The sequence below is a fragment of the Coenobita brevimanus genome, chromosome 98 (genome assembly GCF_032717465.1).
Source record: "Coenobita brevimanus isolate Jiangsu-jjx chromosome 98, ASM3271746v2, whole genome shotgun sequence".
NCBI classification, from domain to species: domain Eukaryota; kingdom Metazoa; phylum Arthropoda; class Malacostraca; order Decapoda; family Coenobitidae; genus Coenobita; species Coenobita brevimanus.
Window position 1 is genome coordinate 953,088 of NC_137051.1, and position 26,000 is coordinate 979,087.

The 26,000-nt window shown below is 43.6% G+C and overlaps 2 protein-coding genes across 2 annotated transcripts in view; both read left to right on the forward strand.

The window, feature by feature from the left end:
* Nucleotides 1–7,293, forward strand: part of LOC145414112 (dual specificity protein phosphatase 2-like) — a 37,628-nt gene extending 30,335 nt beyond the window's left edge. The window contains exon 2 of the mRNA XM_080283670.1: nt 6,224–7,293. Within this exon, the coding sequence (XP_080139796.1) occupies nt 6,224–7,161 (938 nt within the window). The 3' untranslated portion in view covers nt 7,162–7,293. The remainder of the gene's footprint in view (nt 1–6,223) is intronic.
* Nucleotides 7,294–18,326: 11,033 nt separating this feature from the next.
* Nucleotides 18,327–23,527, forward strand: LOC145414153 (uncharacterized). Its single transcript, XM_080283719.1, has 4 exons — nt 18,327–19,319; nt 20,904–20,972; nt 22,574–22,663; nt 23,413–23,527. The coding sequence occupies exons 1-4, from the start codon at nt 18,327–18,329 to the stop codon at nt 23,473–23,475; spliced, it is 1,215 nt and encodes a 404-aa protein (XP_080139845.1). The 3' UTR covers nt 23,476–23,527.
* Nucleotides 23,528–26,000: the final 2,473 nt, after the last annotated feature.

Sequence of the window (26,000 nt, forward strand, 5' to 3'; positions counted from 1 at the left end):
GAAGGGGAGGTATGGTAGGAAAGAGGGGAAAGAGGGAGAAGGGGAGAGGGAGAGAGACAAGAGGAAGGTAGGGAGAAAGGGGAGGAGGAGAGAGAGAGGGGGGGGAAAGGGAAGGGGAGAAACGGGAGAGAAAGAGAGGCTAGAAGGGGTATGGAAAGAAGAAGGAGGGGTATGGAAGGAAAAAGGGGAGACAGGAAGGAAGGAGAAGGGATGAAAGAAGAAAGAGGGAGAAAGGAGGGAAGAACAAATGAGTACAAAGGAAAGCAAATAGCAACAGACCTTTTGTTCCTTTCGCGGCAGTTTGGTATAGGGAAGGTTATACCTAACAAAACTAATCTATCAGCTAAAGACAAGGATAGAAAAGCCCGCCTCACCCATCAAACCCTCCAGCTGAAGCCGGCAGGAAATAGTGAGAAAGACCACCTTGCAGCAGAGAAAAACTGTCAAGGAAATCTCATAGGAAAGAGGGAAAGGAAATTTTGTTTAACACTATCTACCGGAAAGGAAGAGTAACATTAAGTCAGCAATATTTATCGATCTTGTTCAGGTGTATCTTCCAGGATTTGAAAAGAAGGAAAAAAAAAAAAAAAGCATGCTCCACAGAAATGTATTATTCAGGAGTGAACATACTTGGCCGGGGGCGTGATGGCAGCTACTTATGCTATTTTTAAAAGTTAGTACCGTATCTCACTTTACTACTTTTGATGGCAATTTATAGTTACATATATCTACAACTCTATTAAAGAAAAAATGTGCTTCATATGACTGAAATCGTTTGCCAATAATTTTTGTGTCCATTACATCTAGTATAGTTTGAGCGATCAGCTATGAAACATTTATCGATGTCCATGTCATCGCGCCCTTTGAAGATTTTGAATACTTGAATTAAGCCTCCTCGTAACCTCCGTTTAGTTAAAGAGACTCAGGGCTTCTAAACGTTCCTCGTATGGCTTACTTCTCAATCTAGGTATCATCTTTGTCATCCTTCGCTGTACTTTTCCAAGTTTCCCCATAGCCTTTCTATAACATGGTGACCAAAACTGAACGCAATGCTCCCAGTGCAGGCATACTAAGGAATTATACAAAGTAAGGACGATATTATCGGATTTATATTCAAATACTCTACCTATGAATCCAATCAATTTACTTTTTTTTTTTTTTTTAGGCTTCTGTACATTGTTTCCTTGGCTTCAAGTCGCCTGTTATGATAACTCCTAACTCTTTTTCATGTACCCTATAAAGCTGGACATTATTCATGTTATAACTAGATCTTACATTTTTACTGCCAATGCTTGTCACTTTACATTTACCGGTACTAATATTGAAATCCATTTGCCATGTTTGGACTCAGTTAAACAGTTCATCAAGATCTCTCTGAATTGCCTGCCTCTGCAGTGCTGCATCTGCTCGATAATCTGTTTTAGTATCGTCAGCAAATTTTGAAATCTTACGACATAATCCTCCATTAATATCATTTATGTATACTGAAAAAAGAGAAGGACCTAACACAGACCCCTGCGGCATTCCACATGTCACGTTTACCCAGTCTGACTCTTTTCCATTTATTACAACTCTCTGTTTTCGTCCGGTGAGCCAGTCTTCTACCCACCCGAGAACACTGCCGCTGAAACCATGTGCCTTTAGCTTCTGAAGGAGTCTTTTGTGTGGAACTTTGTCAAAACCCTTCTGAAAATCGAGGTAGACATCGTCAACAGATTTAAACTCGTCATGCATTTCCAACATATCGCTGAAAAAGTCCAACAGCTTAGTGAGGCAAGAGCGACTATTCCGAAAACCACGTTGCGAATCGTTGATGAGACTGTTTGTTTCTTAGTGTTTCACAAACTTGTCTCCGAAACACTTAGAAACAAGTAATCTCATCAAAGACTCGCAACATGGGAGAGGGGAGACACAGGAGGGAAGAGGGGAGAGGGGGAACAGGGAGGATAGGGGTAGAGAGACAGGAAAGGGGGAGGGAAGGAGGGAAATTGGATAGGAAGAAGGGAGGACGAGACAGGAGAGAAGGTGAAAATGGGAGAGTGGGGGAGAAAAGGGGGACGGAAAGAAGGAGACAGCGAGGGGGTAAAATGCGAGAAAAGGGGAGAGAGGAAGAAAGGTATGGAGGGAGGAATGAGAGAGAGAGAGAGAGAGAGAGAGAGAGAGAGATGAAATACGGAAAGGGAAGAGAGTGAAATGGAGAGGGAAGGGGGAGAGGGAGGGGAAGGAGGTATGGAAGAAGCGAGGAGGAGGTATGGACAGGGGGGTGGAGGAAGGAGAAACGAGGGGGGAGGGGGGGAGGAGGAGATATATTTAGAACCGCAAGGGGGAGGGGGAGGCAGGGAAATGGGGGGAGGGGAGGGAAGGAGAAAGAATGAGTGTGAAGGGATATATTTAGCTCAACGAGGGGGGGGGAGGGAGGGAGGAGGGGTATGGAAAGAGAGAGAGAGAGAGAGAGAGAGAGAGAGAGAGAGAGAGAGAGAGAGAGAGACCTAACTACGAAAAGCCATCCAGACATTTATAAAACTTCCAGGAAACGGTTTTTGACACACACACACACACACACACACACACACACACACACACACACACATAAAAATAACGCTTAACACCCATAAAACAGCGCTCTCTCTCTCTCTCTCTCTCTCTCTCACACACACACACACACACACACACACACACACACACACACCTATAAATAACGCCAAACACCCATAAAACACCACCCAGACACTAAAAAAAAAAAGAGAGAGAGAGAAAAAAACAGAAAAACTCCCACTGAACGATTTTCCGGGCCGCGCATGCGTACACAAGGGGTGGCATTGGAAGTGACTCTGGATATGCCTTAACGCGTCTCCCTTGGCGATTCATTCCTCACATTTATGTCTCAGTATTTCCTCGTACTCGATATGGTTTGAAAGGGTGCGTAATGCCTCTCTCTACCCGATTTATTCTTCATATTACACTTCTATATTCTCTTGTATACTCAAGATTTTAAGTGTATCAATGTTAAGGCGAGAAAAAAAGAGTACAGTATGCAAAATAAATCGCTATGGAAAAGGTGCAACGGTCTCCTATGCATAAAATGGCGTGTTTTCATCTGAGAGAACTGGACCACTGACTCTACTTGATTTCTAAGTTGTATTTTAATCTGATGACCTTTACCTTTAAGTCTCCTTGGTTACGAGTCAAATCAGGCCTCCAGTCTGACTATACCTGGCCATCAACCAAGCAGAAAGGGGTTAGGGGTCTTTGTCAGGTTAGGGTGGTGGTGGTAGTAGTAGTAGTAGTAGTAGTAGTAATATTAGTAGTAGTAGTAGTAGTAGTAGTAGCAGCAGCAGCAGCAGTAGTATTAGTAGTAGTAGTAGTAGTAGTTGCAACCACAGGCTCATCTGGCCGTGAACCCAGTGGACTGCAGGCTGAAGTCACCTCTCCCCTGCAATCCGTCATCCTTTAGGGGAGTAAGAAGGGAACTGGAAGACATTTATACACCCAGGCAGCTCCACCACCTAGTACTATTCGTGCCACCACGTGAAGGCGTCTCTCCAGCACAGGTTAAACGCACAATCGCCGGTCCGACCCAGCCTATACAAGTGGTTGGCGCTGGTAAACACGGCGTCGCTTACACCACCAAATATTAGGCAGCGTTTGTTTTGCTTCGCTCCCAACTCCCATTCACCCGCATCGGTAAACAAGCGATGAGGGAGTATTGCGAGGCCTGAAGCTTTAAAAATAGTGTTGTAGATGACGTGGGGGACTCCTTATCACCTCCTCCATAGCGATTTATTTTGCACTGTACACCTTAGCATGTCTTATCTCATTAGTGATTCATTTTGCGTTTTGATGATGATGATAACGAAGATGATGATGATGATGATGATGATGATGATGATGAGGAGGAGGAGGAGGAGGATAATGGTGATGATAATGATACTGATGGTGGAAGTTAGGGTGATGGTGGTGACAGCGAAGGCGATGACTGTGTTGGTGATCGTGGATGTAATGGTGATAATGATGGCGAAAGTGATGTGATAATGATGGTGATAGTGATGATAATGATGGAAACAATGGTGGCGAAAATAATGGTGATAATGGTGGTGAAAATGATGGTGAGTGATGGTGATAATGATGGTGTGAGTGAATGAGGATGAGGATGAGGATGTCTGAGGAGCTTACGTGATGCCATAAAGAAAATGTGAATAGAGGAGGGGAAGAGGGGATGGAGGGAAAGAGGAAGGGAGGAGTGAAGGAGGAGGGATGGAGGAAATACTGTAGGAAGGGGTGAAGGAAGAAAGGGGGAGGGAGTAAAGGCCGAAGAGTGAGTGGGGATGAAGAGAGGAGATGAGGTTGAGATGAAGGGAAGAGGAAGAGAAGAAAGAAGGGCGAAGGAAAATGGAGGGGGAGGGGTGGGGAAGGAGGAAGGGTGAAGGAAAGAGGAGGGGGAGGGGCGGGGGAGGAGGAGGGGTAAAGGAAAGAGAAGGGGCAGGGGCAGGGGAGAAGGAAACAAGAGGGGAGGAGGAAGGAGTAGGTGGGGAAGAGGGATAGGTCAAAAGAAGGAGGTGACGATAAAGAGGAGAAGGGAAAGCGAGGGGAGGACGGAGGGGAAGAGAGGTAGAGAGGAGAGGAGGGAGGAGGGAGAGGGGAGGCGGGAGGGAGGAAGGAGGGCCGCCTGATCAGTTTCTCCCTAAGGCTATAATAAAAAAAAAAGAGATATCGAATCTAGATATGTCACGCACGCAAGGGTCAGGGTGGTAGGTAGGTACGGAGGAAAGTTGGTAGGTTGGGTGATAGGTCGGTAGGTAAGTAGGTGGGTGGGTAGGCAGGTGGGTGGGTAGGCAAGCAGGCAGGTAGGTAAGTAGGAAAGCAGGCAGGTACTAGCACTAGGTAGTCGATATTCATAAACTTTTCGCTCCCAAATGTGGTAATGAAATGCGGCGTGTGGATCCCCTAGACTTTTTTGGTCCGTGTGCAAGTGCTCATCACAGTGTTAAATAAAAACTTTCCCCCTACGCATATGGCGAAATAAAATAGAACAAAATGGCATCTTTTCCGTATTGGTAGCATCGGAACTTTCAGGAAATTTCTCCCCAACCCCCTCAATCCGGTACGTATACTATATTTTACTCTCGCTAGGTCCAGACGCATCAATTCCCCTCTAGGGAGATCTTTCATACTAGAATGATTTATATACCGCCTTCATTAACATCATCTCTATAAGCAGACTCTCCTAAACTACATAAAATATTCTACTAGCGACATGAATGAAAGAAAAGCCATGTGAGATGATGGGTGATGGGAAACTGCTCTCTCTCTCTCTCTCTCTCTCTCTCTCTCTCCTACACAGAAAACGGAAATGTACAATCAAAGAGAACGACAGTAAAATTGTCATGATACAGGATTAACTTGGGTATTTTTGTCATTATTGTCATGCTGTACAAGGAGTTAACGTTATTATGCACACACACACACACACACACACACACACACCTTTACAAGATCATTTACTGCTGCATCTTACAATACACACTTTACACTGCAACACGTCACACTGTCATACTTCGAACCACCAAACCTCACACTTGACATACCACACAAAGCCACACTTCACACTACCTCACCTACGACTACCATATTTCATACTGCCACACCTCACACTACCACAGTTCACACTTCCACACATTACACTACCGTACCTCACACTGCCACAATTCATACTGCCACACTACCTTGATTCATACTAACTGCACAATAAATACTCGAGGAAATAAGAAAACTGGATGTGTTGAAGCGGCGTGTGGTGTAAAGTTAGGTGCAGTATGAGTGGTACAGAGTGTAAGTGTGGAGTGTAGTGTGATATAGGGTGTTGTGTTTGCTGTGAGGTTTGTTGGTGCGAAGTATGGTGTTGTATGTGGTGTGAGATGCAGTGTGGTGTGTGGTGGGGTGTCGTGTGTTATAGTGTGTTGTGTGATGTGGGGTAGGGCATGGTGTGGTGTGTGGTAGGGTGTCGTGTGTTACAGTGTGTTGTGTGATGTGGGGTAGGGTATGCTGTGGTGTGTGGTAGGGTGTCATGTGTTATACTGTAGTGTTGTGTGATGTGGGGTAGGGTATGCTGTGGTGTGTGGTAGGGTGTCGTGTGTTATAGTGTGTTGTGTGATGTGGGGTGGGTATGGTGTGGTGTGTGGGCGTTTTTAGTTTGGTATTTTAATATAACTGTGTCGCATTACAGAATCTTGGGCGGCAGAGCGTGCAGTGTGGCGCGCCCCTGAGTCGCTGGAGTGGTGTGTGACGCCTCGGGGCTGCATCACCGCTGCTACGCTGCACAACCTAGTGACGGACGGCTTCTACGCCCCCTACACCGCCAACCCGGAGTACCTGCTGGTGGTGGACTGCCGCGACGCCAAGGCCTTCACGCGTCACCGGTTGGCCGTGGCACACTGGCACGGCGCGCTGCACACGGCGCCGCTGCCCTCCCTGGTGGCCAACATTGTGCTGTACGATGGCCGGCCCCGCATGGCATCACCGCCCCTGGGGGAAACCGACCCCCTGGCCACACTGTACCACGACCTGCGACGGCAAAAGTTGGACCCCCAGATTGTGATAGGTGGGTGGGAGGCACTGGTGGCCACGTGCCCGCACCTACTGGATGGAGGGGACACGCCCCCCACACCTGACCCACGTCCCTGGTACCCGGCACTGATTCTGGCGGACCTGCTGTACCTGGGCCAGGCGGAAATGGCGTGGGACCCTCGCGTGTTGACGGCGCTGCGGGTGACACACATTCTAGACGTAACCGAGTGCCTGCCGCCCCGTGTGCTGCCCGCCATGAACTACCTGGTGGTGCCGCTGCCGGAGGAGCCTCGTGCTGATGACTACGGCGTTACCGACCTGGTCACCTCCCTGCCCACCATCATGGCCTTCGTCGGCGAGGCCAAGGCGCTGGGTGGGTGCGTCTTGGTTCACTGTGACCAGGGCCTCACCAGGGCGGCTGCAGTGGTGATGGGGATCCTCATGACGGAGAGGCGGTGCACACTCGAGGACGCCTTCTATTACGTGAAAGGTGCACGGTCCGCGGTGCACCCTGACCCGGCGCTCCTGCAGCAACTGGCGCAGTACGAGTCGGTGCTGTTCGGCGCGTCACTCACGGCGGTGGAGGAGCTGTTCTGACGCCCCTACCCTCACCCCCACTCCCCACCCCCCACCACATATCGCCAACCCCCACACGCCTTCACACTTGGCCTTCTCGTCTCTAAGGGTCTTATTCTAAGTGGCTTTGAATATTTCGTGACACTTCTTCCTTAGCGATTTACTCTGCATATGACACCATTGCATCTCCTTGGTTTTCAATGCTGCTAACGATTATGGACATAAAACCGACATAAACATCACAGGGCAGAATGTTTAGGAGTAATATGCAAAATAAATCGCTAAGGAAAAGTTGATACGAAGCGTCCTGTGCCACCTGCAATAGGGCCATTAGCCATCTCGTCTGTAGGACCCCCACCCCCTCACCACACACAGCGCCTAAGCTGGTTGTCTTTCATATACACATAGGAACGTATTCTCAGCCGCTAAGAGGTTCCCTGGCACTTCTTCCTTACTAGTTTTCGGCACCTTAGACTCTGACAGCTTCTTGTACAATCGCGATAAGAAGTGATGTCGCAAATTCGCGTTAACTGATGTCACAAAGTCCATCGATCTTCAGTGTGACATCACCTGAAAGAGCGAGCATACGTTACCCCTACGAACAAGGTAAATATTCAGGTGACACAAATAATATCACAGAGAACATGAGCCGATATTGTGTATTATCATCGGCAAAAATAAATCGAATGGTCAGATAATAATGATAAAAACACGAAGGCTCTTTATAAACACGCAAAACAGAGAGGGAGCGGTGTCATCTTTTTAAATAACGTCAATATACAGATGACACACACAACACACAATATCAAGAACTAACACAGAAAACATTTATAGAGAGCAAAGGAAGAGATGTTAGCGAGCTTCCTTGCGCCTACGAGCATACGACTCAAAGACTTTATCATTTGTACTCACTACCAGCGCGTCACCACTCAAAATATTTTACAAGTCATTTTGGAATTTGAGGGTGGGAAAGTGGGCAGTTATAAAGGGAGTCCAGTGAGATTCTTTGACAATTTTCAGGGGGTATTTAGAAAGTAATTTCGAGTAAAAAATGCTATATGAACTTGGGTCTAATTCTCAACCGCTTCGGAGCTAGTTAGTGATGGCCTTATGGGTGAAATTGATGTTCCTCATAATTCACCCATACAATTATCAGTAACTATAACGCTGAGAATTGGATCCAAAAGGTTGAGAATTGGACTCAAAATGGTTGAGAATTAGACCTATAACGGTTGAGAATTAGGCCTATAACGGTCGAGAATTAGGCCTATAACGGTCGAGAATTAGACCTATAACGGTTGAGAATTAGACCTATAACGGTTGAGAATTGGACCCAAAAGGTTGAGAATAGGACTCAAAATGGTTGAGAATTAGGCCTATAACGGCTGAGAATTAGACCTATAACGGTTGAGAATTAGACCTATAACGGTTGAGAATTGGACCCAAAAGGTTGAGAATAGGACTCAAAATGGTTGAGAATTAGGCCTATAACGGCTGAGAATTAGACCTATAACGGTTGAGAATTAGACCTATAACGGTTGAGAATTGGACCCAAAAGGTTGAGAATAGGACTCAAAATGGTTGAGAATTAGGCCTATAACGGCTGAGAATTAGGCCTATAACGGTTGAGAATTAGACCTATAACGGTTGAGAGTTAGACCTATAACGGTTGAGAATTAGACCTATAACGGTTGAGAATATTAACCTCCTAAAATTCGTCATATATTTCACGGGTCACCCTATATAGGCTGCCTTGGTGTACAGGCTTAGAATTATAGAAGTTATAGGCGGCATAGACATTGTATAGGCCGCGGTGATACTAACACTTAGGGCGGTAGGTAGGTAGGTAGGTAGGTAAGTAGGTGGGTAGGTAGGGGGGGATGGTAGGTAGGTGGAGGGTGAATACTCTCTCCCCTCCACCGCCTCCTCCTCTTCCCTCCCTCTCTCCCCACTTTCTTCCAGGTCTCACTCCTCACTGGTGCTGTTTTAATCCCCCCCCCTCTCTCTCTCTCTCTCTCTCTCTCAGTGCACCCGTCAACAATTTCCCTTGTAGCATAAACTGTTAAACATATAAATAACCTAGCACGAATTCCTAAGGGGCATGTCCTAGTGGGTCATAGGAGCCTTCCCCAAGCACCTCTCCCTTGGCGATTTGATTTTGGTGGTCCAGTGGTTAGAACGCCCAGGTCGGAGAGTCAGCCGTCCATAGGTTTGACTCCCACGATTGAACTACTGGGTCAAGGTCATCGTTCAATATCCCCCTAATTATTGTACACAGGTGGATCACTGCTTACGTCCGCCATCGTACAGGAGATTGTTAACGTGCCATTTAATACAACTATACTCTGTTTACTTTAACTTGGCGTAAAATTACCATCTCCCCATCTTGAATGCAGACCTACATCGAGATTAAAATAAGGTGCTAGTCACGAAGAAGTGCTATGAAAAAGCTACGTAGCCTCAGTACTGTCCTATTCTGCCACTGAGCCAAGGGAAATAAGCCGCAATAAGACGAGAATCTGGGCCAAGTTAAAGTGAATGGACTAAAGAAGGGATGAGGTGCCAGGGAGTCTCCTAGGGCCACAAGAACACGCCCCTGAGTCTGTAAACTAACTAAAGAGAGCCAATACCAATGTCAACACGATGCCATTTTCATCTGAGTTCCCCCTCGTCTCTGCTCAGGTCTAGAGAAAACGAGAGGTGCTTTGAGGGTGGTTTACAATACAGTAGTTTTTTTTTATTTATTTTTTTGTATAATGACGAAAGTGATGGGGAAAAAAATTGGTGATTAGACATTGCAGGTTTGTATAATGCTGCATAGTGTTTGAAAAGTGTATAATATGGAGTGTATCGGTTATTGCAGAAGTTTGTATAATGTTGCATGGTCTGGAAAGCGTATTATTGTATAAGGATTGTGTCGGTTATTGCAGAAGTTTGTATAATGCTGCACAGTCTGAAAAAATATAATATGAATTGTGTTGGTTATTGCAGAGGTTTGTATACTGTTGCATGAAGTGAAAAATGTATAATATGTACTGTGTTGATTAATGACGGAGTGGATAATGGTTAATGACGAAGTGGATGATGGTTAATGACGAAGTGATTGATGGTTAATGACGGAGTGGATGATGGTTAATGATGGAGTGGTTGGAAAATAATATAGTGATAAAATATTGCAGAGTTGTGTATAATATTCCACAATGTATGATGCCTGAAAAATGTGCATTATGAATAGTGTTGGATACGGATGAAGCGGCTGAAAAAACAAAAAAATGCGGTGATGAGATGTTGCAGAGCCTTGTATAATATTGTATAATGTAGCTATAATGTATGAAAATGTATAGTATGTATTGTGTTGGATACATGCGAAGTGGCGGGAAAGTTTACGTAGTGGCGGGAAATTGAAAATGTGATCAGAAAGTGCCCAGTTTGTAAAATATTGTAAAAAATAGATATATAAACAAAACTTCCTGAAATTATTCAGAATATGTGTGTGTACAATGTGTTGGATGAATAAATGAGCAGTGAAGAATATACTCGTGTTCAGAAAGTGCCGAGTTTGTATAATATTCCATACAGTAACCGCCTTCAAGGAATTATTCAAAATGTAAAATATTTATTGTGATTAATAATAGCTGAAGTGACTGACGAAATGTAAGTGATAATAGTGTTTGTATATTACTGTATAAATCATCCATCTTTCGATTCAAAAATGCAAAATAGGTGTTGAGTTGGACGAAGACCATAGGACTGGGAAAAAAATAATAATAATAATCAGGAAGTGCAGAGCTTGCGTAATACTGTAAAAAAAAAAAAAAAAAAAAAATCAAGCCCCCTTCAAGAACATTTTGGTCCTTGTGTTTGTGTGGGCTTAGGAAAGGGATCGCCGGAAAATACGAAGAAAACGAAAATGAAGCAAAGATACCGTTAACCCGACATAACGGTCACCCTATCACATCTGGTGTATTCTTCACAAGTTTTAGCCCAGTTTCTCATAATACAGGATGGTCCGTATACTGCCCACTAGGCCTGGATAAGAAGTGTGTTATGAGGACGGCTCAGTCTGCTGGTGTGGCGAACGCAGATGTTTTGGCAGTCTCATGACATTACAAATCAACCACGTAACCAGTGTACGTTAAACGGCAGGGCAATATTTGGACAACCCAGTATACAAAGCAGTGAAGAGGCTAAGATACTTTTGTCTTCTTTTTCGTTTTCTTTACGGGCTGTTCCTGTCTCCATGCAAACACTGTGACCTGACAGAAGAAGGGGCTTTTGAAAGGAGACTTGGGTAAAGGTTAACAAAATTCCCACCACCACTGATTCTACTTTCATTATGCTTTTCATCAAACTCGTTAAACTGATGGCATTGCTCTTTGAAAGCAATGACACTATGTTAAATTTTTTATTATCTTCCTGATATAATCGATTTTTTTAAAATTAATGTCTATCACAAGGCGTTTCGTGCAAGACCTGAACTAGTAAGAACATTCTATTTACTTATCTATGTACATATTATTTAATTATCTACTTCCATTACTTTATCCAATCTTTTCCATTCTCCTGACGTAGAGAGAATATGACCAGCGAACAAGGATCCACGACGATGAAATCCCATAAAAAACTCGCTAAACATGAGTCACATAGCCTGGTGGTGGTAGTTTTGGACACCTTTCCCGAGACCGTGTACAGCCTAGCCTATCATAGCGGCATTTCCATTTCACACTTGCCTTCTGGAGGGGTGGCTCGAGGACACTACCTTATCCTGGTCACCCCTCACATTATCACTCACAGCTCGCTCACAGAATACACACGATCATCATCATCACCATCATAACCCTATTTCCTACTACTGAAATGGTCTGTCTGCAACCCAATACACATTTTCTTCTTCTCTTCTTCTACTCTTCTTTTCTTTTCTTCTTCTTCTCCTCCTCCTCCTTTTCTCTTCTTCTTCTTCATCATCATTATCCTGATCTTTCTTCCCACCTAACGATGGAGTGAGATAACCCAACTCAGGAAATAACAAGCCGAGTTCCATTCTCTCACAACTCGGCAGGTTTTGCAGTGGACTGATTAATCGTCTAAATAAAATAAAAATTGTTAGGGAAGTCTGACCCCTTCAGTTCGACGATTCAGACCATTATATAGAAAAGCACCGTCAGAAGGTACGGTATTTTATTTTTCATTTTATTTATTTATTTTGGTCTGTGAGTGTCTGTCCAATTTCCCTTGGCATGATGTTGATGGTTCTCTTTCTTTCTCATTCCTTGCTCTCTGAACCCTACCTCACCCATCTTAAGGTGCGGAAAAGAGGTCAAGATGATGATGAGTATTTTTTAATGGTTGCAAAATACGGTTCCAAATACACTTTCCTTGTGCAAGTGTGGCATTTAAAAGTTTATTAAATTTTTCAGATAAACCCGACTTGATATCTTCCACATGTACATTAACTTACGGGTTATGAAAGTTAGCAACAAAAGATGCTAAAGTTGCGGCTGAAGTGTTATGGTTAGGATACAAGAATGAAGAGGTTAGGAGAGTAAGTTGCCAATATTAGGAGAAAAGGGCAAGCTTAGGAAAGAAAGACACAATGACTGGAAGAGATATGTCAAGGTTAGGACACAAGAACGACAAGGTTAGAACAGAAAGACGACAAGATTAGGAGAGAAAGATGACAAGATTAAGGATGGAGAGAGCCATGTTTATCGTCAAAGGATGCCACAGTTGGGACCACAAAAAGCCAAGGTTAAGACATACGGAAGGCACGGTTAGGACGGAAAGACGCCGAAGTTAGGAACGAATATTATCAAGACTGGGACCAAATGATGCCATGGTAAGGACCGGAACTGGGCCGTCATTCCTTAAGACGGTCCAAGTCGGGTTAAACTTGGTCTATCTTCCCATTAAACATTTACACATCCAGTCATAATCGCCAGCCAGTATCAACATTTTCAGTTCTTAGTTCATCGGTAATCACGCTATCGCCATTTCCATCTATAACCTATTAGTCTTCATCTTTCTTTCATGTTCAATTTACCTGTAATCTGATTCCTGTGTATTCTGTCAGCGACCTGTCAGCTCTATGATTGTGTGTGTGTGAGTGTGTGTGTGTGTGTGTGTGTGTGTGTGTGTGTGTGTGTGTGTGTGTGTGTGTGTGTGTGTGTGTGTGTGTGTGTGTTTTGGGCTCCCACAGTGTATATTTCACCACACTGTATCATACCTCCCCTACCTTCTCGACTGATTCTGTTAAGGTTTACACGAATAAATGATAACTAACATGAACCGAGTTTCCTTGCACCCTGTAACATGTACGGTAACTCTAGGAACCACAGACTGGGGATCACTTTAAGACAGGGGTGGACACAGAGGACCACACCCGCCGCCATGTAAATTGTCTTTTAAGCCCCGCCCCTTCTCACCCACCAACCAGACAGTGGGTGAGGAGGGGCAGGGCCACGGCTTCAGGAGGGGGTTGGGGTTTAAGAGAATTTGCCTGACGGGGGTATAGAATAAACTGTGAAAATGTCAAGAAAATAAAATAAATTCTTTACTCGCGGTCAAAATGTTAATGGTGATGGGTGTTATATTTTTGGTTGTCCTAAGCCTCACTTCAACGTAGAAAATTTGTCCTACGTTAACCTCAACAATGTGCAAAGTTGCAATCTCAAAGCTCAAGGGTTAAGTGAATAAAACAGACTGGTTAGGCCTGAATAAGCCACGTACATGTATCTAAGAGTGAAGAAGGATACCTGAGATGGTTTTTACATATATTAGTGATTATGCTGCTACTCAGCTGTAAGAAATGATCCCATGGTGATTGCATGAATATAATCCCTGAACGTCTGGCAACATGGGAGTTAGAGAATAATTTTTGCAGGAGGAACTTCTACAGACGGTATGGTTAGCCTGTTTTCTTTGACGTCACGAACGTTTTCTTTTATGAATTTTAAGATAAACTAAAAATAATAATTGTGGCAACTAAAACTCAACCTCTAGCCAGATGACGTCATTTTCATGCTATTCTTGCTGTTCTCACACGACCCTACAGCTTACAAGGGCAATCTGGTAGTAAAGGCATGAATGTAAGCTAGTTCTAACCCCTCCAGCTTCAAAACTCTCTCCTAAACTGAAGATAATCGTCTGTGTGGCAAGAATAAATATGAACTAAGTCGTGGAAGTGAAGTGACGAAAGCCTGAAAACAGATAATTATACATAAATACAGTTCAGTTCTCGGGCCGATCAGACATCCTCATCCCACCACCAGCACGTCATCCCCTTTCCCTCTCCCTCCACGAACCTCCTCTTCAAGATGTTATAGATTATCGAAGGTGAGACATGTTCTACCTCCCCCACCCCCACCCCCATCCCCATCCCCATCACCACCTACCCAGCAACCCCTGCCATCCCCCACCCTTGTATAATCATCATCATCATCATTATTACCATTAACATCATCATTATCATTACCGTCACCGTCCTTCTTCCTCTACTCCTGTTCTTCTTCTTCCTCCTCCTCTCTTCATCATCATCTTTTTCATCTTCCTTCTCTTTCTTCCTCTCTTCTCTTCCTCCTCCTCCTCCTTTTTCCTCTTCTTCCTCCTCCTCCTCTTCTTCTGAACCACTCCTGGGCCTGATCTTCGTTGCGTTACTCCGAGTGTCTTCTTCGGTGGGGGTCACTCCTCTTAACTCACTTCTTAAATTTACTTCTCATCTTCTTTCTCCTTTCTCCTCCTCCTCTTTCTTCTTCTCCTCCTCCTCTTTTCCTCCTTCCCTCTTCTGCACCATTTCTTCTCCCATTATATTTCTCCGTATTTGCTTCTTCACCCTCTACCATCTCTCCTCTCCCCCTTCCTTTCCCTCTTCTTCTTTCTCCTGTTTCCTCGTTTCTAAACCTCCTCTCTCTTTCTCTCCTCTCTTCTCTTCCTTTCTCCTCTTTTAACTTTTACCTCATCCCTTCTCCTACAACTGTTATTCTCCTCTTCCCTTCCCTCTCTTCCTCCTGTCCCTTCCCTCTTCATAAACATCAACTCTTCCTTCTTCCCCACCCTTCCCTTCTCTTTCCCACCCCTACCCCACTCCTCCCTTCTCCACTCTCTCTCTCTCCTCCCCTCTTCCCCTAAACCTTTTCTCTCTCCCTCCCCTCCCCTCTCCTCCTCCTTTCCCTTAACCCTTTTCTCCCCTCCCCTCTCCTCTTCACTTCCCCTAAACATTTTTTCTCCCTCCATTCCCTCCCCTCCCCTCTCTTCCCTTAACCCTTTCTCCCCTCCTCTCTTCCCATAAACCTTTTCTCTCTCTCTCTCTCCCTGTCCTCCCTTCCCCTCTCCTCCTCTCTCCTCGTGCATTCTGACCTCCTGCTAATCAATGTCCTCACAGAAAGGTCCAAGTGGTCTCACCTCTCCCTCTATCTGTCTATCTATCTATGGCGATCAGTCAATCTACCAGTCTATCTATCCATCTATATCTATCTACCTACCAATCAATCAACCATTCTATCCACTTATCTTTCTATCATGCAACCATCTATAAATCAATTAATCAATATATATCTATCAATATCTATCTGCAGGCTTCTAGATATCCAGAGGGTTTATTAGACAAATATTCTTTAAATATCTAGATCAATAAGCCTGAGAGAAATTAGATCATCTGTTTTTCTGTATATTGAGGAGGTGGTGGTGTTGCAGTGGACAGAGCCATGGACTGGAGACTGTGGTGAGATCCAGTTACAGAAATTATACATGACATCACCGTACTCACTGCAGTTCCATCTGGCCCCACCGACACGTCAAAAAACAAAACAAAAAAAAAACAAAAAAAAACATAACTAATAACATGTAACAAATTCCAATAGTTATTATATGTTTAAATCAATTCACCTGACAGAAATATGAGCATCAGGTACTTTCTATCAAAATCAATTATCCTGATAGAAACAACAATATACTGCAATAATAAAATATTAGTCAGCAAAGTTGACCACTGCGGCGGCACAAAGGAACGCTCAAGAGGGTGTCCTCAAGAAGCTTCAAAGGAATTCAGCCAACACCTTGCCAAAGAAATATCAAAGTGTACGTAACAGCGGGTCAAAATTAAGAAAAACAAAATAACAAACTTACTTTTCCCATTATTTGTACTTTAGAAAAAAAATATTATGCTCGCAGAACCCGATCATCATTGTTTACATTACGCAACACGTCCAAAAAATCTATACAACAACCCGATTAGCGAGCAATACCTGGAGTAATGAGTAAACGGCAAACATGAGTAAGCAAACACACCTCCCCTAGCATGGCGGTGACATAATTGCTCCTCCGATGGCAGTCCCCAGGGTGTGGCACTGCGGTAGGGAGGCAACAAAAGGAGGTGACCCGAAAAGACGAGTGAGTGTGGAGTGGCGGGAAAGTGGCCGGACGGGAGGAGGAGGGGACGACGTCGTGGTCCTCAGTTGGCCTGCCATCCGCTCCGGCTTGACAACACGCCTCCCCTCCCTTCACACCAGCATATCACAGATTTTATTCCACCACTGCACTCATAATCATCACACCTCCCTACATCTGGCCGGCATACTAGTTCTTAAAATAACCACATCTTACACCAACATTGTACATACATAGCATCTTTTTGTATCCCATCACACCTCACGACATCAGGATCATTCATCAGCTCTCAGCATTATCATATCTCTCTGTATCTGAAATCCGTCCATGTACCTCACGAGAATTACAACTCAAAATATTCACACTTCATCATAGCCTCTCAGAACTATCATATTTCAAATCCATTCCTGTCAAAGCCCCTTAGAAACTCAAACTTACTGCAATTATATTCCAAGCGTCCAATACTCTTAACGTCTCATTCACCGTCACAAACGCTACACATCACACGCCACACACCTTACCGTTCACTCATCCATATCATCTGATCCCTGCCTCTTCGTCAACTTCCTCGGGTTATCCATCAATCCACCGAAAATTTTTAAGCATTTCATCTACATCTCGCAACTTCGCTTCTGACATCGATTCGTAGTCAGCAACATCTACCAAAGCAGCTATCCACACATCACCCTTGACCAACACCACAGCGCTTCTCACAGTATCTGCAAAAACTAATCTATCCACACCACCACAACACCCTCGACCACTACCACAGCCCTTGTCACAGTCTCTGCAAAAGGAGATAATTCACACATTATCTCTGACCATTACCACAAACATCAACACCACCGGAAACGCAACACACCTACATCATTCAGCAACCACAAACACGACAACAACCACAAACACTCACAAACTCAACAAGCCTACACCACTACCATCACCAAAGCCCACACCACAACCACAAACCCAACACCCCCACATCACAATCACCACCATAATAAACTCACACTACAACCACTACCAAAACTACTACCACAAACCCACCTCATAACTGCCACCACAAACCACAACCACAACCATACTACAACCACACTCACCAACAACCACAACCAAATCTATCAACAGTCCTTCATGTCCGCACAGTCAACCTCAAGGGATTCTCACTCCAGTAATCACAGTCCTGCCAAATTCACCTCAGTCTCACCGCAGACAAAGTGTGACTGAAAGAGTAAACAATTGGGCCATTAACAGTGTTTCAAGGACATCAGAGTGACAGTGTAAACAAACAATGCCTCTTTCTGAACTCGAGAACAGGTTGAAGACAAGTAATTCGAAAAGCCTAAAGAAAAATCAATCTGACTGGAATATCGTAAACTGAGAAAATCGTCACGGCTGTTTGTACTAAAGGAGGTAATGGAGACTGTTTGTAATAACGTGAGGGTTTTCCCAAAATGCAAAGAAAACATCGTCAAGAGGATGGCAAGAACACTGAAATCACTCCCCGTTGATTCTAGAGGCTAACTGAAAACTAACTTTCCATGGGTAACTCTGTGTGGCCTCTGCACGATTAGATTCAGGAATGCCGGGGACTAGCAGAGGCTAACTCTCCATGATCAGAACTAACTCTCCGTGGCAGCTGAAGGATAAATGTTAAGCTTGAAAGAATGCTAAGGACTAAGTCTCCATAATTAAGAACTAATTTTCCATTGCCGCTTTCAAATCAAACTTAACAATAATGCTAAAAGTTAACTCTCCATGACTAAGAACTAACTCTCCGTGGTCGCTGCGTGATTTAAAGTTAAAAAATGCTGCCCTTTGACCCCGACACTGTCATCTCCATCCCGCCCCTGCACCCCATAGACTTCGAGGACGACCTGAGCCCCGCCTACCCCACGCCCTTCGTCCACGTGGTGCGCTGGAGCAAGATCTGGGGGTGCCTGCCCATACGGTACTGCAAATCCACCGATTCCTGGTGCCTCTCCCCGTTCCTGACCTTCTGGGTGGTTTGCGGGATTGGGTTCAACGTCCCCACCTTCTACGACTGCATCAAATCCTCCCTGGGCTCCGATGGGCTGATGCTCTACGTGATGGTGATGATTGTGTGTGTGATGAGCATTTCGGCCGTGTCCATGCATGTCCTCGCCCTCATACACTACAACGAGTGGATAGTCTTTCTCAACGACTGGATGAACTTCGAGAGGAAATTCCCGACTCTGACGGTGGGCGCTCACACTTTCCGCGTCGCCCTTCCCCTGTTCATCGGCTTCTTCCTCTACATTGCCTTCTTCGTGGTCAACATCCTGAACGAACTCCGCTTCAACCTCATCAACAACGACGGGATTGGACGCATGCTGTCTCTGGTCTACGTGTACGTCATCTACAGCTTCACGCTCTCCATGCCGGTGCTGTGGGTGGTGATGGTCTCCAAGGTGTTCTCCCTCTGCCTGTGCCACATGCGAAGGGAACTGGAGTCGATCATGGAATGTGTCAAGTTTGGTCTCCGCTGCACGTCTTCTCCAATCCAAAAGTGCATCGCTACGGGGGACATCAATCGCATGCAGGAGGCGGTTCTAGACCTAGCCAAGATTATAGAGGGGTTTAAGGTGATCATGGGGCCCTTTATGTTGGTGGTAGTGCCCCATCATATCGTCTCCCTCATCTGCTTCCTATACTGGACCCTGGTGTCGATCCTGGACTACACAGACTGGTATTTCCCTCTCAGCTTTGGCCTGCTCTCTGCCCAGGCCATAATACCCATCTTCTGTGCCGCCATTTACAGCGAGGATGTACACACACAGGTATTATCTTCCTTATTATCTTTTCTTCTTCCTTTTACTTCATATTTACTAAGCTAACGATATTTTCTTGGTATACTATCTTATCCTCAGATAGGTATAATTATTTTCTTGTTATCTGTGTAGGTAAAAACAGCCTTATTATTGCAATGAAAAAAAATCTTGCTACTTACAGATTTTTTAACACAATTTTCAGAGGCAAAAATGATCAAATACCTTCCTAATTTCCAACGCTAAAATTATCGTCTTATTTCCGTAATGTAAAACTGAACTGGGCAACTTTAAATTATAACTCTGCCACACTCATTTCCACTGTAAAATTTATCTTAATTATTTCCAGCGGTAAAAAAAAATATAAAAAAAACTCATCATTACACATACAAAATCTGGTATAATCTCACAGAAAAAAAAAAAGAATAGGACAAAATCACGGTTCCTGTTCCACCAACTCTACTTAGGTCCTTATTCTCGTCGGTAAGGTGACTCCCGAACACCTCTTCCTTAGCGACTTATTTTCGGATATGGCTGGTTAGTACCCTTTTGCACGTCAGCTATTTTAAGTATGACATTATCAGAATGATATAATGTAACACGGAAGGGGAAGGTACGGTGTAATATGCACAATAAATCTCTTAGGAAAAGGTGTTCGGATGCTGCCTTAGACGACGAAAACACCGGTCTTAGGGTATAAATAAACGTCGATTGAGGAAGCTCCCTAACACGTCTTCTTAAGCGATTTATTTTGCCTTACACCTTACTGTCCTCTTTTGCGCTGCACAAATCCTTCCAATATCGCCAAACTCTGCATAAATAACGTACAAAAGGATATGAACCAGCCTTATCCAAAAATAAATCGCTAGGAAAAGGCGTTAGGGGCCTTCCTTACCTAACGGGAGTACTGGTTTTAGAGCATCATTTATAGAGAGAATTAATCACAATAAACCATCCTCATCTTAGGTATATTTGCCATCCAACGCTCTATGTGTTTTAAGCGAGGCGGGTGAGATGTATAAACGTTTAAACATTTATCTCATAATACACCGGGTCGCTACAACACCTCATATTATTTCCCCATGTTTATGCTAATGCTCTAGGTTTGTTCAGTTTAAGTTTATTTACAATTCTTGCTAACACACGCACATATACTCGTGTGCTAGCCCAGTTTTACGTACATGTGCACATTTCGCCTTAACACACACACACACACACACACACACACACACACACACACACGCACACGCACTCACACACACACGCACACGCACTCACACACACACGTGCTAGTTTATGCAGCCCTTACATTATATGCGTGTACACTTGCAACCACAGACACACACAAATTCACACAGGTTCTCTCTCTCTCTCTTACACACACACACAAACACACACAAACACACACACACACACACACACACACACACACATACACACAAACACACACACACACACACATAACACACACACATTCATTCATAGACACGTAACTGCAAAACGCTCATACATAACCTCAATGAACCTCTCTCTCTCTCTCTCTCTCTCTCTCTCTCTCTCTCTATCTATCTATCTATCTATCTATCTATCTCGCAGAAGGAGTCCCTGATCGAGCCCCTGCTAATCCTGAAGGGCTCCATGACCGACGAGGGCGCCAAGCACAAGGTAGGTCGCAACACTTTTTCCATAGCAACTTATCCTCCATATTACACATTAGAGAGAGAGAGAGAGAGAATATCAACATGTAAAATGCAGAATAAATCGCTTAGAAAAACGTGCAACAAACCCTACAGTACCACTTACAATACTGTCTACTGTCCCTTACAATACTGCCTACTACTTACAACACTGCCACTACAATACTACTACATTACCACCACAATACAGTACTACTACAATACTACAACACTACTGGCTGTTACTTACAATACTGCCTACGTCCCTTCCATCCTGCTGCTGCTAATGACCTCAAAGCCATCCTAATCTAATCTAACCTAACTTCCTCTAACCTTATCTAACATGACCTGACCTAACTACTTTGACCTAAACTAAGCTAACTAACCTAACTTCCTCTAACCTTATCTAATCCAATCTGACCTAAACTAAGCTAATCTAACTAACCTAACTTCCTCTAACCTTATCTAACACGACCTGACCTAACAAACTTTAACCTGAACTAGACTAATCTAACTTAATCTAACAAAGCACTCTACTCTAACCTTGACTTGCCTAAACTGCTTTAAGTTAACCTCTTCTAACCTGACTTTTCTAACCTAATTACTAATAAATGCCTTCACCACTGGGTGTGTGTATGTATGTATGTACGTGTGCATGTATGTATGTATGTACAGTATGCATGTGCGTATGTGTATGCATGTGTGTATGAATATATGTATGTATGTAGGTGGGTAGGTAGGTAGGTAAGTGCGTGCGTGCGTGACTGTAATCCCGTCCACTCTATTCCTAGTCACTCCCTGAGGGCAATTCCTCCCACTGAATATAGCGAAGACGGCTGAAAATAGCGGAAAGTGCTGAAAACATCCACTCTACCTACGGCTGCTGTTATTTTTCCTAACACTCCAACGCGCACCAGAATAAATGGTTTGTTTTCACCTGATAGAACTGGCACACTCCCACATGCCTAAGGTGCTGGCTAGTTATGTGACATTCAATAAGCCATAGCTATGAGGCATGAATGAGACTCCTTGGTTACTAGTCAAATCGACCCTCCAACCTGACTACACCTGGTCATAAACTGAGCTGAATGGGGTTAGGAATGTCCGTCAGATTAGAATTAGACGTAGGTATGAGGTAGGACTGAGTCTCCTTAGTTACTAGTCAAATACCCCTCCAACCTAATTACCACCTGGCCATCAACTGAGCTGAAAGAGGTTAGGGATGGCCTTTGTTATGAGGTACAAATGAGTCTCCTTGGTTACAAGTCAAATCAACCCTCCATTCAACAGGTCAGAACAAACGCGTTACAGTCAGCCTATCTACCTGTCAAACTGCTAATTGATCTAAATCTACGGGAATATGTAGCCTAGTCCCGGGCCCCTACGCACCTAAGAAAAGACTGAATTATGTATGTATGTATGTACCGGTATATGTATGTATGTATGTATGTAAGTATGTATGTATGTATGTACGTATGAGGGTGTAAGGATAGGTGTGGGTTATAGTAACTGAGTGTAGTTATAATTAGAAACTCACTACCCTTCCTCAGGTATCCGTCAGCTAATTAATCTACCTGTCTACCTGTCCAGATGATGACGTTAATTGACCACCTGGACCGCCTTGACGCACAGGTAGAGGGGCGGGGCTTCTTCACGCTTAACAAGGGCATGGCTACCACGGTAAAGAACTGGATTTCACTCTTATAGCCACTCTTAATCACTCTTATAGTAACTCTTACTCACTCTTGTTTTCACTCTAAATCACTCTTACGGTCACTCTTAATCACTCTCGTTTTCACTCTTAATATGTCTTGTTGTCACTCTTAAGCACTCTTGTTGTCACTCTTAATCACTCTTGCTTTCACTCTTAATCACTCTTGTTTTCACTCTTAATCACTCTTGTTTTCACTCTTAATCACTCTTGTTTTCATTTAATCACTCTTTTCACTCTTAATTACTCGTCTTCATGCTTAACGAGGAAATGGCAACTACAGTAATTAATTGGCCTTCACTCTTGCCTTCACTCTAAAACACACTTATAGTCACTCTTAATCACTTTTATATTCGCTCTTAATTGCTCTTGTCTTCAAGCTTAACGAGGGCATAGCAACTACGGCACATAACTGACCTTTACTCTTGTAGTCACTCTTAATCATTCGTGTTCACTCTTATATTCACTCTTAATCACTCTTCTCTTCACTCTTAATCGCTCTTGTCTTCACGCTTAACGAGGGCATGACAACTACGGTATATAATTAACTCTCACTCATGCACTCACTCCTAATCACTCTACCACTCACACACTAATTGCCATTCACTCTTGCCTTCACCTTTAATAGCTCTGTCTAGGTTAACAAGGGCATACCACCTGTAATTAATTGGCTTCTCACCTGTGGCTGTATATTTAATTAGTTTTTTTTTTCATACAGGTAGTGAATACGGTGGTGACCTACTTAGTGGTGTTAATACAGTTCTACGGAGGCGGCCGCTAAGAGACATCACCACCACCACTACCACCACAACCACCACACCACACAGACCTACACACCAAGCGAGAACACCGCCACCACACCACACCACACCACACCACACAGACCTACACACCATGGGAAGACACCACCACCACCACCACCACCACCACATACTGCGCACCTCCACACTATGCAGGGCCATCCACCGGCAACCAAGGGCATTCAACAAAGCACTGACAACAATACAGAAGCTAACATCAGTAAGGATAACGCAAATCCCAAGAACTGCATCAATCAACACCAAAGAGGCCAGCATCAACAACAACAACAACAACAACAACAACCTCCATCAGAAAATCCAGCAACAGCAACAATCAACAGAAAAGAACCCAACGACAACAATAACCAACACACAAGAACCCAGCGACAGGAAGAACAAGGCCACATAATGCACCAGCAACAAGAAATAACAACATTGCAGAACAAGAACAGAACGTGACGTGTGCTTGCAACTGAGCCAAGCAAAGAGCATTACAAGCAACGTTCAGAGCATCAAACAGTGAAACAAAACAAAACAGAGATGATACACGAAAGGAAACGCAGTCCATTAAACCATACGAGACCCATACCTGTACAACTCATTAACGTGAATTTGTAAGTGAAAGAAGTGAAAAAAAAGTGCAAGCTCATTCAATAATAATAATAATAATAATAATAATAATAACAATATCAAAGGTACTGACTGAGTGACTGCATTCGAACCCCAAGCTTGGTGAGCATTGAAAGTGGGTGTTGATAGCATGCCGTTTTATAATTAAGTTAGCATATGTCGACACCCTGTTGGTTCATAATGACACACACACACACACACACACACACACACACACACACACACACACAGTATACCACAACGCACAAAAATACAGTGATATATAACTGTGTCCACGTGTGTATTTTTTGACAGGCCATGCAAACATCGGTATTACTTCTACTGGTGTTGCTTCTATAACCATTAAATTTTTAAATCACATGCCACGGAGCAATTTGTGATGAGGCTAATACTAATCTAGCAACAAAAGACCATGAACTGCATCTGGTTTTCAAGACTTCTCATCACGTCACGCAAATAAAAGTAATATTGAGATGTGGCAATGCTGGCTTTCAAAACTGTTCCCTATTGGTGGTAAAATCAGACTGCAGTAAAACACTATCTCATATTTTAAAAAAATAAATAAATAAATAAAATGAAAAAAAAGGTACACTGGCATAAGCACCAAAGACCTGATAGAAGAAGAAAAAAAAAAACATAAGGGGCCGCTCTCAGATAAATATCCCTGGCGTCTAGGGTAAAAATACACACGTTATGACACAAAAGTATTTTTCTCTTGTCCTCGCATGTGATGAACTATAATGGCGATCCTACTAACAAATTCGCAGCATAATGTCCCGTAAACTAAAGAAAATACCAATAAAACAGGAGCCATCGTACAGAAGTAGCTCACAGAAGATAAATGGTGTAAACATGTCATTGTATGAGTGAGAACAATAGCTCAGCATACCGTAAAACTTAGCTGTTCACAAACTATACCCTATGTACTCTAACTTGCCTATAATTACCATCTCTCCATCTCGTGTAATAACTTGTAAAAATTGATTATCACTTGAATAGGATGCTAGTCAAGAAGCAGTGCTATGAAAAGGATGGAAAGCCACAGCATTGTCTTTTTCTGCCACTGAGCAACGGGAAATAAACTGCAAAAGCACAAAAATCTGGGACAAGTTAAGATAAAGGAATCATCGTGACTTTATATATACCATGATACAAGGCATAACGTCCCACCGAGAATGCATGATGTTTCTTCCCCTACCCCCTTGAATGGGGAAGAAGAGTACCGGGAACTGCCAAACGTGGTGACCCGGTCAAAGTTCACTACTGTTATCTTTCAATACTATATTTTATCTGCATTATAGTCTGAGATATCGTTATGTAGGTTGTTACTGACGGAGGAAGTATCTTAAACTCAAAGAGCGACAAGTGACACAACGCACTGCGGAAGTTAAACGAAATAAATAAATAAATAAAACTTCAAAATTAGCCTTACCAGATGCAGGCACAGCTAAGCGTATTCCAAGCTATATAGCCTACTTGCATGTTAGCTTATTTTAAAGATTTTCGCTTTCTGGATGCATTATCAAAATATAACCACAATGCACTAAGGTCGCCTATAAAAACTCCACAAAACGTTCTGGAACTTCTGTCATACGGTAACTATATGATGGTGATTTCGCTGCAGTACTAGGTCAGGCATTTATATCGTTATATACATAAGCCACTCCTGAACTGAGTAAAATCGTGTGGAAGCAGCGACAGTAAAATACAGTGTTTAGGATTTCTTTCATCATGAGTGGATTAGTGGAGATTGTTATTCATTTTTGAACGTCGACAGGCCATTCCTAAGCTACATATATACAAAATCCTACGGATGTATCCCTATTAAAAAGACAATATTTCTTTCGTAGTCAGAAAATTATACTCACAATATTTA

What these genes read in the sequence shown, in the direction of transcription:
- LOC145414153 (XM_080283719.1), top strand. Translation starts at nt 18,327, where the DNA reads ATGCTGCCCTTTGACCCCGACACTGTCATCTCCATCCCGCCCCTGCAC. An exon ending in GCGAGGATGTACACACACAG is followed by an intron (nt 19,320 to 20,903) that starts GTATTATCTTCC and finishes TCTATCTCGCAG; the next exon opens with AAGGAGTCCCTGATCGAGCC. An exon ending in ACGAGGGCGCCAAGCACAAG is followed by an intron (nt 20,973 to 22,573) that starts GTAGGTCGCAAC and finishes CTACCTGTCCAG; the next exon opens with ATGATGACGTTAATTGACCA.